At 33.6% G+C, this 18,394-nt stretch overlaps 5 protein-coding genes across 7 annotated transcripts in view; 3 read left to right on the top strand and 2 right to left on the bottom strand.

Moving 5' to 3' along the window:
- LOC143202112 (uncharacterized) overlaps window positions 1–3,268 on the top strand; it is a 506,901-nt gene extending 503,633 nt beyond the window's left edge. Inside the window, exon 9 of the mRNA XM_076413396.1 lies at window positions 1,355–3,268. Within this exon, the coding sequence (XP_076269511.1) occupies window positions 1,355–2,310 (956 nt within the window). The 3' untranslated portion in view covers window positions 2,311–3,268. The remainder of the gene's footprint in view (window positions 1–1,354) is intronic.
- Window positions 3,269–3,727: 459 nt separating this feature from the next.
- On the top strand, window positions 3,728–10,233 carry botv (exostosin like glycosyltransferase 3). Of its 2 annotated transcripts, XM_076413386.1 has the most exons (11): window positions 3,728–3,815; window positions 3,974–4,229; window positions 4,281–4,522; window positions 4,572–4,747; window positions 4,806–4,997; window positions 5,055–5,558; window positions 5,611–5,928; window positions 5,986–6,127; window positions 6,187–6,755; window positions 9,616–9,869; window positions 9,927–10,233. In XM_076413386.1, the coding sequence occupies exons 1-11, from the start codon at window positions 3,799–3,801 to the stop codon at window positions 10,029–10,031; spliced, it is 2,775 nt and encodes a 924-aa protein (XP_076269501.1). In that variant the 5' UTR covers window positions 3,728–3,798; the 3' UTR covers window positions 10,032–10,233. The 2 variants fall into 2 exon arrangements, with proteins under 2 accessions (XP_076269501.1, XP_076269500.1); XM_076413385.1 differs by having other exon boundaries at window positions 3,757–4,229.
- On the bottom strand, window positions 10,066–13,244 carry Taf5 (TATA-box binding protein associated factor 5). Of its 2 annotated transcripts, none has more exons than XM_076413397.1 (9): window positions 12,753–13,244; window positions 12,592–12,669; window positions 11,959–12,532; window positions 11,697–11,904; window positions 11,523–11,642; window positions 11,315–11,471; window positions 11,128–11,258; window positions 10,888–11,077; window positions 10,066–10,834 (listed from the first exon to the last, which is right to left on the bottom strand). In XM_076413397.1, exons 2-9 carry the CDS (start codon window positions 12,658–12,660, stop codon window positions 10,325–10,327), a joined length of 1,959 nt encoding a protein of 652 aa, XP_076269512.1. In that variant the 5' UTR covers window positions 12,661–12,669; window positions 12,753–13,244; the 3' UTR covers window positions 10,066–10,324. The 2 variants fall into 2 exon arrangements, with proteins under 2 accessions (XP_076269512.1, XP_076269513.1); XM_076413398.1 differs by lacking the exon at window positions 12,753–13,244 and having other exon boundaries at window positions 11,959–12,285; window positions 12,349–12,532; window positions 12,592–12,746.
- Window positions 13,245–13,319: 75 nt separating this feature from the next.
- On the top strand, window positions 13,320–14,679 carry LOC143202135 (chromobox protein homolog 1). The gene is made up of 4 exons (XM_076413422.1): window positions 13,320–13,449; window positions 13,588–13,890; window positions 13,945–14,148; window positions 14,212–14,679. Exons 2-4 carry the CDS (start codon window positions 13,594–13,596, stop codon window positions 14,506–14,508), a joined length of 798 nt encoding a protein of 265 aa, XP_076269537.1. The 5' UTR covers window positions 13,320–13,449; window positions 13,588–13,593; the 3' UTR covers window positions 14,509–14,679.
- A 2,286-nt stretch (window positions 14,680–16,965) lies between these two features.
- LOC143202143 (SPRY domain-containing protein 7) lies at window positions 16,966–17,950 on the bottom strand. The gene is made up of 4 exons (XM_076413433.1): window positions 17,778–17,950; window positions 17,555–17,725; window positions 17,261–17,497; window positions 16,966–17,209 (listed from the first exon to the last, which is right to left on the bottom strand). The coding sequence occupies exons 1-4, from the start codon at window positions 17,893–17,895 to the stop codon at window positions 17,112–17,114; spliced, it is 624 nt and encodes a 207-aa protein (XP_076269548.1). The 5' UTR covers window positions 17,896–17,950; the 3' UTR covers window positions 16,966–17,111.
- Window positions 17,951–18,394: the final 444 nt, after the last annotated feature.

Here is an 18,394-nt window from a genome sequence, read left to right as displayed (position 1 = left end):
GGAGCTTAGCATCGCGTCACCGCTAACCTCCACCCCTTATCCATGCTGAAACGACCTCATCCGTCGCTGCAATCATAACTTTTGCCCTCATATGACAGTATGCAGTTGTGTGTTAACTCAAATTCGCGAATCGATTGAATCGTCGGGTCCTCGTACCCAATAACGGCTGCCCGATCAGCGGGTGCCCGATCAGCGGGTGCCATATCCCCAAAGTTAATGCAGTAGCAGTAGCGATCTACAGGGGTCAACTGTGAGGCGGTTTCGGTGATTGTGTCTATAGGCGAGTAAGTGGGTTCGCGGCCTAAATGATATTCACAATTTGCATTATTAATTGCTGTACATAATTAATTTCCTTTTGGCAGCAATTTGCTAGTCTTAGTAAGAACTTCATCCTTGAGCATGTCGAGATATTCATTCGTAATAATCCGGTCAGTGATGTGAATAAGGGGATCAGGTAAATATCACAATATTATAAAAGTTTAGGGCTTTATGTGGCTTAGTGAATGGAGATAGGTTGAAATAATATGGTTGGTGGTTATATTAAGTGACCGTTATTTATTGACGTTACAAAATATTAAGAATATATAAATATATGAAAGGGAGCGGCGCTTTACCTGAAGAGACGCTTGGGCAGTCGACGTGTCTCCGTCTCAACTGAACGATAGTCAGTGACTGAATGATACATAGTATCCTTCAATGATATCCGAGATCAACGTCTCGGGGTTGCCAGATCATCATTATCGTTGCTGGCAGCTCGCCCGTGTACTTCTAGGGTAATATTTTTGGGTATTTTGTTGGCTGTTATTTAATGATGTAGAACCTGCAAAGAGTTTCGCAATCGTAGCCCTTCCATGAATGTTAGGTTTATGAAACTCGCGCCATACTATTCTTGTCCGGTAGCTCCTTGAAATGTCAACAATTTAGCTGTTTTCGTCACACGCACTTCCACTAACCGAGCACCAATATAGAGACCTCTTTCGAAGTTTGAAACATCACACATTTCAACGATCGCTTGTTTGAACTGTCGCACAACAAATCGTATAATACACCGAAATATAACCTACAAGACTTGGTATACAAACTGAGCAATACATACAACGAGATGTACAATATTGCATACTATTCATATTGTTTTGCCTATCCCCTGTATTATCAAAACAGTACTCCAAACCCAAAACACTGGCTATTAAGCTATGTAGGATTCTGCTAAATATTTCTCAGTTAAATTTATTTAATAACGTATACATTCAAGGCAGTCCATTTTCAACAATTAACAAATTGGATTTTGGTAAATATAAATAAGAGAGCAAACAGTAATAAGTTTTCAAAAATTAATACAACCTATTTGTTCTAGGTACAATGTTTGATATCATAGAACTCAACGACACGGAACAGGAGTCACCCGAATTGAAGAACAAAAATAACCCGCAAACATCATCTGTTGCGCCACCGTCTTCATCCATCAGCGCCTCGTCACAAACCGCCACTACACAAGACATACATACAGCTCCGGTATTAAAAGATACGCCACCTACCAAGAAGCCGATAACGAAGAAACCTCTAGTACCAACAAAAAAATCGTCTAACAAAACGACAGTCGACAAATTGGAAAAACCGAAAACATCTGAACGAAAAGACGACAAGAAAAATAATGAAAACCGAAAACCGACTCAAACCGTGGTCGATTTGACTAAGGAGTTCGAGATGTTGCCCGATATCAAAGACACCTCCGTGAAGTTAAACCGGACTTTCAGAAAGGAATTGCCGCCGCTTACCGAGGAAAAAGAGGATACTCCACAATTCAGCGTACCTCGAGTGTTGAGCTTCTCGGTATCCAACAATGCTGATGATAAAAACGCTACACTCAGTTCCACAACAGAGAATTCTTTGATAAACGTCACCAAAACCGAAGATATCAAATCATCCGTCAATAAAACTGATGATAAAGCCACAAGCAAAGTGAAATCAGAACTCTCTTCGACCGTATCTCCCAGGAACCCGATAGATCCAAGAATATATATTCTAAACCACCATCCAAAAGTATCCAAGAATAACGATAGCGAAGTAATCACCACCGCCAAACCAAACGTAACAAAGGAGGAATTTCTCCCGCGATCTTTGTTAGGCGAAACTTCGATATCAGCATCGCCAACCAAGGAAACCACTGCCGTTCACACCGAATCCTCTGAAGCTTACAGCGACCATCCATTCCCGTCGGACGAACCCAAGAAAATCAACCGGCACCGAAGTCTACACACCACTAAACCGAGGAAATTTTATCCATACTTCTTCAGTAGGATGTTAGGTTGAATAGACTAAGTCAGAGTTAATATTATGTACCTACAGGTTCTTGTGTCGTAATTTTTTGGCACTTAGATGTATTTAATCAGCTTTTACGGCATTTCTGTTAAGTCCTGGGTGATATTTAACGTCAATGAACGAAACAGCATTAGTGGTTAGTAATCGGTCTGTAGTCTACGCCACGTAGCCATTGTGGTGTCTCAATATGTTATTTCTAACCACGCCAACCTTTTCAGACATAGAGAGTATAACATTTTTATTAATTAATTATACCATAGTTGATATTAGACAAAAAATAACTTAGTCAAAATAAAACTAGGAGAATGGACAGAGGTCAACCACGTGTTTTTATAGATATTAATGTGTACCATCTAACCAATTATTCACTTTTTATTTATTATGTTATGAAAGTTCTATACTTAGGCTGACAGAAACTACATAAGAGTTATTGCTGCAATAAATTGTGAGCACCGTCCTTCGCTTATCACCAAAATTCTGAACAAAAAAATGTGCCTCTATTTTTGAATTGATTTTTACTGGAACGTCATATAAACAATTTATATTATATAGATTAACTCACGTACACTACCGATACTACAAACAATATATTGTCATGATGAATATAAACGACTGTGTACTTTAATATATGATTCGTTTTTAACGTTATTACATCACTGTATAAACGATATTATCTGATTTCTGTTCCATAAATTACCCTTTCGTTAATCGATACAGTTAACAGTTGCACACTAATTAGCATGTTAATATAAATCTCACAACTTAATTAAAAAAAAAGTACCTAAACATAGCTTAGAATAAGGAACGTTTGAGTTCTTAAAACACTTAATTGAGCATATGTAATATGTTTTCTGCACAGCGTAGAAACTTCAATTGCACAAATTATAACAACTTGATGTAAATAATCATATTCTACACAAATATGTTAAATAAAATAATTTATTGTAGACTTACGTGTTTTAATTAATAAAATTGTAAGTATAATAAAAAGTATTTTTAAAAATTGGAAATGACAAGTGTTTCATGTTATATAATCTTGAAACAAGATTATCATAAATATTCTCTATGAATATAACATTACTTAGTTACATGTAGCTAATATAGAAACGAATTATATTAGTAGTAAATCGTAAATACATATTTTTGCATAATATTTGTATTACTATACAGATTATATCATATCTGTAAAAAACAAAGTTAAAACTTAGTTTAAACTGTCGTCAAATTTTTTTTTAATGTACTTTTTCTGAAACAAATATAAAGAAAACTGTAATTTGATCCTCTACCTAAAAAAAGATAACTATTATTCTTCTTCTTTTTGTGAAATAAACTTTAAGCTAAAATTGCAGATATCGCTACCATCTCTCTTACTGACATTTGACAGATAACTAATATCAACAATAATTGTGAAACATTTAGCACTAACCACAATAGAAGGTGGAGAAATCCTTGTTTTCTTTTCAATTTTTTTCTTTTAAAATGTCAGAAATACTAAGGTAGGAATCTTGTTTGTACACCTGAATGTGTCTTTGTTTAAGAAGGGATGGGTGATTAAGTTTCATATTGTTACCTTTAAAAATTATCCAAAAATGCCTCCTCTTAACGGAGAATCGCGAAATTGTTTACAATGGCTCGTGAATGTAAAACTTTCCAGGATAGTCATTATGGTATTAGCCATTTTAATACTCACTCCACTCATAACGCAGTTTTATTTATTCAAAGTTGAAAGAAATATGAATCTAATTACACATAACACTCACTCGCACTCAGATCTCCCTGATGATTTAGAAACTATGAAAGAAATTGATTTAAGAGTAGGCGTTGAAGAATTAATTAGAATAAAGGGATCAGTATTGAGTGAATTAAGGCATATTGAGAAAAAAAGACAACAGTCCAAACAAGAACTACAGGTATATTGTTATGTTAACATTTCAATTATATTAATTTATTTTCTCTTTAAGACATTTTCCAAGAATATTGATGATTTGAAATTGGAAATAGCCCATCAACAAACTAATTTGAATAGACTGAAGATTTCTGTTGAACAAGCGCAAGTTGCCATGCAAGAAGCATTAGAACAAAACACTCCGGATTTAGCTTTACCAAAAAGACTCACTCCAAATAGATTACCACTGAAACTACCACCTATTCCAAAGAATAGATCAATGAACTGTAGAATGTTCTCTTGTTTTGACCATTCAAGGTATATAATTTCAAATACACCAACAATTTAATTACATGAAATATTTCAGGTGTTCATTAACTTCAGGGTTCCCCATTTATCTATACGACCCAGATCAATATGCTGTTATGAATGATGGTTGGGATGTGGATGGTTTCTTAAAAACAACATTAAAGCAAGTTCTTGGATATAATCCACATCTTACACAAAACCCCATAGAGGCTTGCATTTTTCTAGTTTTAGTTGGTAAGTTATATTTTTTCGTTGACAAAAAATTCACCATAAACGTAATTAACAATTGCAGGTGAAGCACTTAAAGACACTGATGATGTTACTGAGAATATTGGTAATCACCTAAATTTGCCACCTTTAAATTCTGAAGCTTTAAAACGATTACCATACTGGGGTGGTGATGGGAGAAATCATGTATTGTTAAACTTGGCTAGAAGAGATTTGAGTGCAGTAAGTGGGGATGTGTTTTCTAACATTGATACAGGTGAATTTTAATTCTATAAAGTAATTAACAAATTATGGAATAATCTGTTGGTTACAGGCAGAGCTATTTTAGTTCAATCCACATTTTATCATGACTATTTCCGGCCTGAATTTGACTTAATTGTATCGCCAGTCTTAGGTCCACCTGGCGGAGATGTGTGGCAGGAATGTTCCCACATGATTCCGAGTCGTAGAAAATTTTTACTTTCTTTTCAAGGTGAAATGAAAGTAAATAAATCTGCATTAATTAAAAAGAACAGCTTTAGTATTGATGAAGAATTACAGAAAGAGAATATTGAACTGAATAACTTCATATTAGAACACTTGAAGCAACTATCAAAGACTCACACATCAGATAAATTTTTGTTTGACTTTGAATGTGTTCCAGCCAGCGACGACAGTATGAATACCGGTCCTCAGGATTGGGCTTTGTGCGGCACGGATAGTAGCCGCATGAGTGTTTTAAAGGAATCGACGTTCACTTTAATATTTGCCCCTAGTTCAATTGAGTTTGTTTCAACCACACTTTTACAAGCTAGAGTATATGAAGCTTTACGTTCAGGTAGTTGTTTAACTAGTAGTGCAATAATAGGTATTGACAGATTCATTTTTAGGAGCTATTCCCGTAATTCTAGGCGGAGATCAAATAAAGTTAGCTTATAGTGAGGTAATACAGTGGAAAAGGGTGGCAATATTTTTGCCTAAAGCAAGAGTGACAGAACTGCATTTCCTTTTAAGGACAATTCCAGATGAGGACATTCTTTTATTCCGTCGGCAAGGTAGATTCATCTGGGAAAGATATTTGGCATCAGTACAAAGCACATTAGATACGATTGTAGCTGTACTACGAGATAGACTGAATATACCACCCATACCGGCTGATACTGTAGCTGCTATCAGTGTTTTTAATGATACTTTTCAACCAATTTTGGGTAAAATTATATAAAGAATGAGTGAGTTAAAATATCGAGTGTCGTCATGATTTACAGTTCCTCCAGCTGGTGATATTGAACAAGAAGAAAGTTTAGGCCCACTAGAACCACCGTATAACAGTCCAGCATATCGGAGAAACTACAGCTTAACTCTCACCCAAGGTTATGAAATGTGGAATGACTGGGGAGATCCTTTTAGGTATTATCGTCAGGCTTGAGCTTATTTTAAAATTTCATAACTAATATATGCTCTCATAGATTATATCCGGCCCTTCCGATGGATCCAGTTTTACCATCCGACGCCAAATTTAGTGGATCCGGAAGAGGTTTTAGACCTATCGGCAACGGACAAGGAGGAGCCGGCAAGGAATTTTCCGAAGCTCTCGGTGGGAATAGCCCACGAGAACAATTCACCATACTGATACTAACATACGAACGAGAACAAGTCCTCTTAGATTCCATAGCCCGTTTAAGAGGACTTCCGTATCTGCACTCCGTCGTAGTAGTGTGGAACTCGCCGCGCCTTCCCAGTCCGGAGCTTCGTTGGCCGGACATCGGCGCACCCGTCCATATCGTTAAAGCTGCCAGAAATTCGCTCAACAATAGGTTTTTGCCATTAGACAATCTGCACACGGAAGCCGTGCTTTCGGTTGACGATGACGCTCATCTAAGACACGACGAGATCCTGTTTGGATTTAGGGTTTGGAGAGAGCATCGCGACCGGATCGTCGGGTTCCCCGGGCGGTTTCACGCCTGGGACTTAAATACCAAAAATGGTTGGCTTTACAATTCAAATTATAGTTGCGAACTCAGTATGGTCTTAACAGGTAAGTGATAAAGTCATATAGTGTTTTTAAAAATACTATATTTCCATAATGCCATTTTGCAAGTTGTTTTGAAGTAAATGTTACAATTGTATTTTTAGACATTTAATCACTCATATTAAAGGAGAAAATGTTAGATTTATAGAAAATCCGCATTTTTAACATATGAATGGCGATATTTTTCACCAAATCTTGTCACTATCAACGGCACAATCATTTTTGGCCTCAAATATCCTCTCGATTGATTTTGCCTGAGAATGAAGCTTTACTAAGAAGTCTTTCATTCGACAAATGTGTTCAGGCCATTATAATCTGCGTCTCTGAATTTCTTTTTCAACTATATCTTGGTTGTCATGACTTATTCGAGTTTCATTTTTAATTAGATCTCAGAGCGGAACACGCGGAATTTACTTCAAGCTCACAAAGGTCAAATTATAGTAGTGTCCAAGTTTCGGAGTCATACAGAAGTATTAACAAGATATGCGTTCGCAAATACCTTTTTTAGGTTTTGGTCTTGAATGCTTTTAAGATTTGAAATAATCGACATCTATTTGTGTCCTTTTTAAATCGAATTATAAAATTGTTTGTCCGATTAACCCACCTAAATATCTGTGTCATATGGTCGCCTGCTGTTTGGGAGTAACAAAGCACCTTGCCTATTTTCCACTGTTGGTCATTTTTAGAAACTTCTTGATTAATTGTATCACTTGCATGTAAACAACACAAAGAAGATAAGCACGATACCAGAAGCGACCAGAGGAGATAAAGGAAGCACGTGCTACGCAGCACAAGCTAAACATGAGGCATCCAAAAAGTTGATATAAAATAAATAACGTAAAGGTCTCCGTGCCAAAGGAAATAGCTTGTAACTCAGAGGAGTTGTCTGCAGTGTATCCCCCCCCCCCCCAGATGCTCACGTAACATGAGAGCCAACGGAGTAAAAAATATCCATAATACTACTGAATACAGGCCGTATTTTTTAACGTAACGTTTGGATATCCGGAATTGTAGAAATTATTGGATGAAGACCCAACACAAACTTACAAATAGTTGGCAATAGTGTTGAGTGTAAGCCCAATAGCAATTTGTAAACGATTACAAGCGATGGGAAAGATTCAAAAGATGGGTGCCACATGAATTTATCGACAAGCAATTAAAAATTCAAAAGATCATCAGTGAAATGCTGCTTTTCAAATGGTTCAATGGTTCAAATGGAAATGCTGCTTCAAATGGTTCTTCAAAAATGGTTTTATTTCGGATATCTTACACGAAAAAATGTTATTAACTGTTGAAACCTGGATAAACAGTTAATACTAATCGCTACCGGCAACAAATGATCAATTTGTATTGTGCATTTATCAAAAAATGTACACAATACTACGCTGTACGTGTACTATACGCTGTCTCAGTAAAACCAGTCAAAGAAGTATTGAAATCGCCTAGATGGTATGTCTTATCAAACCCGTCGTACTCTCCAGACCTGGTTTCATTCAACTACCACCTTTTTACATCTATGGGGGCACATACTTTGCCAATTTCAAGGAAGTTAAAAAAATTAGCTCAATGGAGAAACCGTCCTTTTGAATTGACATCCATAAATTGCCTGAGACGGCCAAAGTATATATAATCAAAAGTCCTATAACCTAAAGGATGGAGTGAATAGAATATAATTCAGAGAATCGGTGCCAAATACATAGTTTTTTCGCAATCAACTTTAGCGTTAACGGCTTGGCCGTAAATATCAAATATACCACAAAAATAAAAGTAAATATCAAAATCTACCAAAGTGTAATAAGTCTTTTCAAATATTTAGGTATTGAAGTCTTTTTATTTTTAAACTTTATACCATTTGTCCAAACCTCCTATAGTAATGTAGAAACTAAATCAACAATTCGAAAATTCACAATTGAAAACGTATTGTGCTATTTTCTTCTTTTAATTGATCTAGTACGCATCACAGTTTAATGTAAAGGGAAGGAAATCATTAGTATAATCCCAATTCAAAAATTACTTATTATTGAACTTTTTCAATTCCGCAACAATGATTGTTTTAGCTGTGTGGGAATACCAAATTACTTAAAAAATTAATTTAAGATCCAAGCAAATGTTTGCCGAGTGGATGTCGTCCCTCCGCTCCTTTTCAACATAGTAGTGGATGCAATTATACGAAAAGTGTTTAAAAAGAGACATGACATTCAATATAACCCTACAAACTTATTGACCAATCTTATCTTCTGCTACCGCGATATAGTTGGCATTGCAGATCCAATAACTTCACTGACATCATCAACTAACGGATCGCCTGCTATTGTAACTGTAAATCTCAACGGCATCCAGCTAGAGCAAGTGCAGGAGTGGAAGTACTTGAGATCCTGAAATAATAAGCGGTATCGACCAAGCTTTCGCTTCTCTAAAATGGTGTACGTAGGCGAGAGGAAATTCTACAATCAACTTATTTTACCAATTCTTATTATGATATTGATACTTGTTAAAAACAGAGTTACGGTCAAATAACAGTAAACTTCAAGTCTTCCAAAGGCCATGTTTAATGCAAATTCTACATGTTTCTTTTAGACGCCGTATTGGATATGAAGTCATCCAATTAAGACACGATAATCAGTCAAATGAACAAATCCAGATTGCAGTGGTGTAAACATGTCTATCAAATTAAAAATAAACGTATTTCTCGCAGATTTTTGGTGCAAAATGGACGTATTGATCATGTAGAGCTATCTAGAAAATAAAAGACTAACATTGTACTTCAAGCGATTGTGGCCCATCGTCAACAACGCGCTCTGAGTAAAACGAAATTTGATACAGAAAATTTCAATTTCCAATGTTTTATTGTTGTTTACGATTATAGGCGCAGCTTTCCTACATCGCCATTATTTACATCTTTACTGGAAATGGTTGCCACAAGCTATACGCGACAAAGTAGACGAATACATGAACTGCGAAGATATAGCCATGAATTTCTTAGTTAGTCATATAACGAAGAAACCTCCTGTGAAAGTAACATCAAGATGGACTTTTCGATGTCCAGGTTGTCCTCAAAGTTTATCGGAAGACGAAACGCATTTTCAAGAACGACATAAATGTATCAACTTTTTTACTCAGGTAAAAGTAGTTTTCTGTTCATCTATATCCATTTATCCTATCTCTTATTTGTTTCAGGTTTTTGGTTATACGCCGCTTTTGAATACTCAATATAGAGCAGATTCTATATTATTTAAGACGAGAATACCGCGCGACAAGCAGAAGTGCTTTAAATTCATCTAACATTAGTAATCATAAAAATGACTGAAAAATCTTATTTTTGATCGTGTATATTTGTATATTTTTACAACAAAACCTTTGTGAAGCATCTGTAAATACATATTATTTAGTTAGTGTGTAAACCAAGCCTGTTTTATTGTAATATTTATGTTTTGTGCCATCCATGATTTTTAGACGTAAATTATAAAACGTTCCAAATTATAAAGTTATTTTTGTCTCGCCTGTTATAACCCAAAATAAGCAAGTAATTAAAAAAAACAACTCATAAAAATAGTCCATCTGAATAAATATTTTAATCAGGTTGGAACAGAATCAAAAACAGCAACAGCAATCATTAAATTTCTTCTAGTAAAATGCAAATTTATTAATGGTGAATTTTTTGTTTGGAAAGTCCTCAGCAAATAATCCTCTCCGGTCTTAACTTCCGGATTATGTGATATATTTACATCCTCCGAGCTCGTATCATCTGTTAGTTTGGTGAAATTCCATAATTTAATTGAACAATCCAATCCTCCAGAAACCAGGACGTTACCACAGCGGCTGAAAGACAGACAGTGAATAGTTTTCTCATGCCCAGTAAGCTCTGCGACTAAGTGGCCATGCGAAAGATCCCATATTAAAACAGAACAATCTGTTCCAGCTGATGCTAAAAATCTTCCACATATGCTAAAAGCCAATGCCTGTATAGGCTGCTTATGACCAGTCATCAAACGAACATGATTTCCAGTTGTCACGTCCCATAAGCACACCCTTCTATCACTAGAACCTGTTGCCACATAATTTGAATTTGGGTGAAATTGTATGCACTAGAGAAGAAAAATAGCAGAGTAGTAGATTTTACAGTAATAGCTATACTTACATCAACGTCCGAAAAATGACCTGCAAATATTCTAAGTGGCTGATAATGATCCGTTGCCCAAAGTCTAGCAGTTCTATCATAAGAACATGAAGCAAAATAGTAACCTAATGGTGAAAATTTTACATCCCAAACAGGAAACATATGTCCTTTATATACCACAAGACATGTCCAAATTTGGAGACTCCATAATCTACAAAAATATGCCTATATCATTTGCAATCAAAGTTATCCTCCATCTACCTAATTGTGGTATCTTCTGATGAACTTAATAATAATGTACGTTCTGGTGAAAAAGATACTGAATAAACAGGACCGCCATGGCCGCATAATGTACGTGAACTCTCACCAGACCTTTCATCCATCATTCTCACCTATTCAACATTTCAAAAGTCAAAATTGATAACATAAAGCCATAAAATTATTTTACCAAAACATCATCAGCATCAATATTTACATCTTGTAGTTGATCAGCTGACTTCATGGACTTCAATTTCTGCGGAACAAGTGTAAAAACTTTAATAATAGAGTCATTGAAACCCACTGCCATTACACTTGAATCTTCTGTAATTTCGGCACAACACACTCTAAAATATAAATGTATAATAAACATTAAACACATACATAAATAAACATACGTATAGTTTGAGTTTAATAAAGTATAGCAACAACAAGAAGGAAGATTTTCAGGTCCTAAGTTTATTCTTTTAGAGGCCTCTCTTAAGGCCTTGAGTTTTTCAATTTTATCATTGTCTTTTCTGAAACCACAACAATATATATAAGAAAATACATCAAAATATTTAAACCCTTACAAATCTGGAATAGGAAGCCTATCAGGTGGAGGAGCATTTGGATCAGACTTAGTTTTCTTTGAAAGCAAAGGATCTTTTTTGGATTTTTTCTTTTTTGGTTTATCTGGGTTATCCTGATCAGGTACTTCTTCTTCATCCTCAACTGGAGCAGATAATATCTGCATATCAGGTGGTTTTGGTATTCCATAATATACTTTTGCTTTATTATCTAAAAATAATACATATGAATGCTGAAATAAATATAATGTAACACAAAACATACCCTGTCTTTTAGCTTCTCCTCCAACCGCACCCGAAGTTGCATCTATTTGTGTTTTATTCCTAGCAACACCCTCATACATATCAAAATATAAATGTTCCTGAACAATATTTAATAAAACAGAAGCTTTCTTGTCATGTAGGTGCCTTTTTAATAATGAATATGTATCCCTTGACATACGCAAAATAAATTGATTTGACTTAAAAGTATCTGTAAGCTCATTTCCATTCATATGATCACGCTTTGTTACCATGGCCAACCTTTTCAAATCTTCTTGATAATAAATATCTTGTTCAGGACCAAATTTTTTCATCAAAGATATAGCTTTATCTGTATGACCATTATATACAAGTTCAAGATACATATGGACAAGTACTGGATATAATATCATACCCAATTCATGTTTGTATATATCTAAAGAATTTTCTACAAATCTTTTCAATTCTAAATAAGAAACCTCGTATGTTTCAGGATCTCCATCACTTTTATATCCTGTTAAAACACTACTAACATCTGAGTCTTGTTGATCGAGATCATCAGTAAAATTAGCTTCTTTTCTTAACAATTCTTCTGTTCCCTAAATAAAATTAATAAAATAGTTTTTGCCCAAGTTAATAATAAGAGTATTAGTATTACCTTCAAATTATATTTTTTTAAAACTTGTAATACCGCTGCTAGTTGGTTTTTATCAACTTCACCTGACATTTTTATAAACTACAATACATATACAAAAGCTACATACAGCAAAATAATCTTAAAAATCTAACTGTAAACAAATATTTTATCATCCAACTAACCTTATTTCATTCATGTCAATATCCTCTTTTAATATTTAGTCAAATGAATGGACTCAAAAAGCTGAAGCTAGCGTATATATTTATATATGTAGTTATAATATATGATAAATAAAGTAGATTAATATTTATGTTTAGTAAGCTATCACAATTAATGTATATTTAGCAAAGTAACAGGAATTTTCAGAGGGGTACACTTTACATTTGACTATTCCTTGCTTTTGTAACAATGCAGCAGCGCAATAATATTGTATATATATTTTGCAGCTTGTAATAATTATAAAGCAGAAAGTAAAATGAAAATTATTTATTTTACCACAATTACTACTTAAAAATACCTATTATATATAAAAGTAGAACCAAATTTATAAATGTTACAATTGTACCTTTTAATACCAATTTTTTAAATTACTATTTCGGTTAATTACATTACATAAAAAATTTCTTTTATTGCCTCTATTGGTTGTATAAGTTTTTAATTTTTTCTATTTCTATGTTTTTATTTATTCTATTGTTTTTAAGAAAATTTGTTTTTATAGTGAATTTTAGTTATGTTATCAAACATAACTAAAATAAAATAACTATCATTAGGGAATTATATAGGTGCTGTTGGCATTGCTGTTTTATTATAGCGCCATTTTTTTGTTAGCTGTGTATTAAATATTTAACGGCTCAAAATATAATTCAAATTATATTAGAAGTAAGTTCTAATTATATAATTGTTATAAGTAGGAATGTAGTCTTTTAATATTATCTAATTATTAAATTAGTTACTTTCGTTTTAAGTAGTATCATTTTAACTAATCTATACCGCTATAAAATGTGTTTGGTTTAACAGCAAAATATGGGTAAAACTAAGGGAGATAGCAGTGAAAGTGAGGAAGAATATTCGGTTGAAAAGATCATTGATCGTAGAGTAGTTAAAGGCAAAGTTGAATATTTTCTCAAGTGGAAAGGATATAGTGATGAAGACAATACTTGGGAACCTGAAGAAAATTTAGATTGCCCCGATCTTATTGCCGAATTTGAAAAGAATCGAAAGGCTGAACAAGCGAAATCAAGCAGCAAAGAGAAAAAAAGAAGCCGGAAAGATTCAAATGATTCTGATGAATCAACCTCGAATGAAAAAAGTGATAAAAAGGTTTTATACAAAATTTATGTTATGTTTCTTTCGTATTCAATAATTATTTTATAGAAGAGACGAACCAAAAGCCCCTCTCCTGAATCTGACGATGGACAAAAATCTGAAAAAAAGACAAAAAGTGACTCAGATGATGAAAAGAAAAAAAACGATTCCGGGGATGAAGAGAAAGCCAAGATTAAAAAACGAAAAAGTGAATCAAAACCGCAGTCCAAAAAAGATGATGAAAAGAATAAAAAAAGCTCCAAAGAAGAAGAGGTAAGTGATCATTTATTAGGTTATTTTAACTATATAACTGATAGTTTTATTATAATTACATAGGAAAAGGATAATGATGAAGAGGTAACTTCTAAAGATAAAAAGAAGAGAAAGAGTGAGTCAAAAGAAAAAAGTAGCAAGGGAAGTTCCAAGAAGTCTGGCTTTGACAGAGGCTTAGAGGCAGAGAAAATAATTGGCGCATCAGATTCAACTGGTCAACTCATGTTCCTTATGAAATGGAAAGGAACTGATGAAACTGACTTAGTTGCTGCAAAGGAAGCAAATGTAAAATGTCCACAAGTCGTTATTCAGTTTTATGAGGAAAGAATTGCATGGCACACACCAGATTCTGTTTCTTAAATAATGTATTCATTATGATTATATAATACATTTGTTATAAAGTATATATTTGACAGTAATGTCTTGTAAGTCTGTTAATTTAAAGGTCATTCTCAGTTTTTATGTAAATCCAAAATATCTGAAAATTAGGTATAGTGAATTATTTCTAATAAAATTCATTTTGAAATTTTAGTTTGATTTTCTATTTAGAATATTAGATTTAGTACTTGAATGTAGGGTATCCCAAGATTTTTTAATTTAAAGAGTAATGTGAAGCTGTATTATCTTTATACAAGATGTTTGTAATCTGTAAATTCCTTTATTTTAAAAATTACACTGTTTCATTTGAATTGATTAGATTAAACACATGTAAATCAGAGGGAGTGGTTTTTGTTATAAATAGAAGTTTATTTAAATCATTGAGCAGATGATAGTTTCAAAATCGTCGAAATTCAGCAATAATCTTTATAAATGAGTGCACTCTATAGCTTCCAAATAGGACGATGTATTTTGTTGGCTTGCTTACTTAATACAATAATTAAAACGTATCAACGATCTTCGTGAAGAAGAGGTGAATTTGGAGACGATACTTGTGAAGCTATTGTTTGTTCAGTCAGTGCCAGATTAACAGCATTACAAGCTTAACAAGCAAGAATTACGAATCTTAATTTGATAACTCTATATGGGATATCTCTATATGGAGTACTAGATGGGTGCCATTCATGTGAGGCCAGTAATCATTGATGAGCAAGAAGTCTACACGGGCAGAACAGATGCGGGTGCAGTAGCTATATGCAGGCAGCATGGACATGATATAAAGCCCAAAATCAATGAATGCCTTGCAAGTACAAGCATAGATGTCATTGAGGCATTTGCGGTCGATATAGATGGACTATTTAGTGTTTATCAAAGGAATTGTTGAAAATGACTGACCTTCAAATGAATGTTAAAAGTTTTTAGTAAGATAATTAACTTTGCTTTTTATTAGGTCACCGTTGATACTGAAATCTGAGGACATGTAACAAAATACAGATCGGCATTGTTAACGAATTACTTAGAGGACACCTGATGACTCATTCGCTAATCGACGGGGGCCTGGTATCGAGACCGGGTGGTCAAAAAGCTGAGATGTACAATTTTTGCAGGCAAAGGCCCGCGCTTTGACTGGAAATCATATAGTTTCACAAAACATTGAGATTTCTTTATATTTTGAGTATGGATTACATTCTATTCCATTATTTTCTAGGATGGTTTCTTAGAGTCTCTCGAAGAGTAACTTGTTGATGTTTATAGACAAATGTTGTAATCAGCGTTGTAATACTTCGTATATCGTTAAGATAGTAACCATTATAATGTTTAGTTGAATGTTTGTATTTTATTTACTAAGAAATAAAAGTATTTTTTAGACTTGTCAGCTTTGGGTTATTACTTCAATTGTAGACGCTACTTTCTCCTCTATTACTGATCCCAAATATTTGAACTCCTGGATTTGTTTTAACTCGGTGCTTTTGACATTATTGTTAATACTTTGGCCTTTTATCTACAATGCGAATTATATGGCGATATTTGATATATAATATTGAACGCCATGTTTCTTTTTAAATGCTTTGTTGCATGATTACATCCACTATTATACTAAAAATCATGGAGGGATGATATCTCCTTGATGATCTCAAACAAATTTGACAAACTATTTCGTATGCAGCTAATTTAACCATTTCAGGATACATGAAGAAGTTTAAGAATTTTCAGGGGTACATGTCCAACCAAAACCGCATAAAATGAGGCCTATGTATACAATTGAAAGCTAGCCGAAAGCAACAAAAACATAACTTTGAATTAAGACTACTTTTTTGTGTATGGTAAATCATCGGTACCAAATTAACAGCATGTAGTAAGCAAACTGTGGCTTAAAATCACCCGGCATATTGAATATATCAAGAAAAGAATATAAAAAATTCTATAATATTGTAATGATTTATTAGTTATACCCATTTATTTATCACTTTATGAAATAAAATATTTTGTTAAAAAAATAAATATTAAAATTTGAACTCAGAATAAACCTTATGCAATAAACTACTTACATTATTTAATACAATAAATATGCAGTCAGTATGTTTAAAACACTAGCATTAACAAAAAATATTATTCTAATTTGTTCATTATTAAATATAATCCAATTTTATTTTACTAACAATAAAAAAATAAATGTTTATCTGACATTCTGTTCTGCTAATACTTTACAAACTATTAATACTCTATATTTTATTTATCTATAGTTTGCAGTATATTTTTATTATTCGCAGCTCAATTGATATCTGAGAAAATAACTATTATTGCCTGACATAATACTTTTACATTGAATTATTATTATGGTTATCAGTAATTTGAAATGCGAATAACTGATATAAACTTTGCAATAATGATACATTAAACTTTATAAATGCAGAACCAGATTGAGCTGAAAACATTCTCATTAAATGCTTTAAAAATGTAGTTAATTGCCTTAAAATAATAAATAAATACAAAATGTATGTACAAGTACCTCATAAATTAGCACAAGCTATTAACCTTAATAGAAGTCTTTGTTAAAGAGTGCAAATATATCCCTTAATATTAGCTTAAAGTAGGGACTGTTCTAGCATTATTTTATCAAATCCTGGTGGTGGTGGATAAGTGAAATTTTCCAAAATTATATCTAAAATGGCCCCATCATCAACTAAAATAAATACATATATTAAACCATTTAGAACAATAGTATTGATTTTACCATATAAGGCAGGGTATGTGGTTCCCTTAATATTCGATATTGGACAATCAATTTCATTTCCATTTAAATAAAACTTTAACTGAATATGATCAAAAGAGATTCCAATAATATCACCCTCTTGAAGGCTCTGCAATCCTCCCTCTGAATTACTAGCTATATTCAGTTTATGTAGCTCTTGTTTATTATGTCTTAATATATGATCACTACACAATGTCCAAGAAAATTCATCCATTCCTCCTAAAAATATTAGATAATTTATCATGTGACATATATATGCTGATACAAATAACTTGCCTACAGTTAGACTTAAATCAGTTTGTCTTGTTGCTAAACCTACTGACCATGAGCCCCCTTGTTGTATTTTAACTTCAAAGTATGATTTTGACTGAACAAGAGGGGCATTTCCGAGGACACCTCCTGCGCCGCATGCTCTTTGGCCCCATTTCACTATTACTACCTCATATCCTACAAATTATTACTATTAGTTATCATATGTTTGAATAAATGAGATCATTACCCATAAACGAAGTGTCTAATTGAATAGGATTTGGTTTTGGAATGTTATGTGTTGGTGCTTTAAAATTAAATCCATCTAAACATCCTTTTAAACAACAAAACACTGAAACAGATGACATTTTTTTAACAATTTTCTAATACATAACCTTATTTCATAGTTTCTGAATCTTCCTTGAAATTGTATTATCTTCTTTTATTTTGTATTAAAAAACGTTATTAGCGTTGGGAGATATCGACTATAGCCGTCAAAACCGTCGATAGTCACAAAACACTCAATGTAGTCGATAGTCAAAACATTAGTCGACTGAAAATAATAATTATGTTTTTCAGTCAAATATATGCTTTGCCGACTTGGTGGCGCAGTGGTAAAGGCGATGAGACGGTCCTCTTACTGTTGCGATAGCCGCGGGTTCGAATCCTGCTGGGGCATGGCGTAAATTAATGTTTATGATTGTTTAAAATTTGTTAATGTTCTAGGCAAGAGTGTAAAATCCGACAAGGAAAATGATCCCAGTCACGCTAGTAACAAGGCTGGGTAAGACCCACCGGATGTCTTCTGGGATGATTTCTAAAGTTGGTCACTCGCCAGTCGGTAGGCTTAATGCTGAGGACCGTGGT

The sequence above is a fragment of the Rhynchophorus ferrugineus genome, unplaced genomic scaffold (assembly GCF_030347505.1).
Source record: "Rhynchophorus ferrugineus isolate W39M unplaced genomic scaffold, kcgeb_rfMv2 rfM9, whole genome shotgun sequence".
NCBI classification, from domain to species: domain Eukaryota; kingdom Metazoa; phylum Arthropoda; class Insecta; order Coleoptera; family Curculionidae; genus Rhynchophorus; species Rhynchophorus ferrugineus.
The sequence above is the reverse complement of the archived record's forward strand: the minus strand, read 5'-3'. Positions and strand labels throughout refer to the sequence as shown.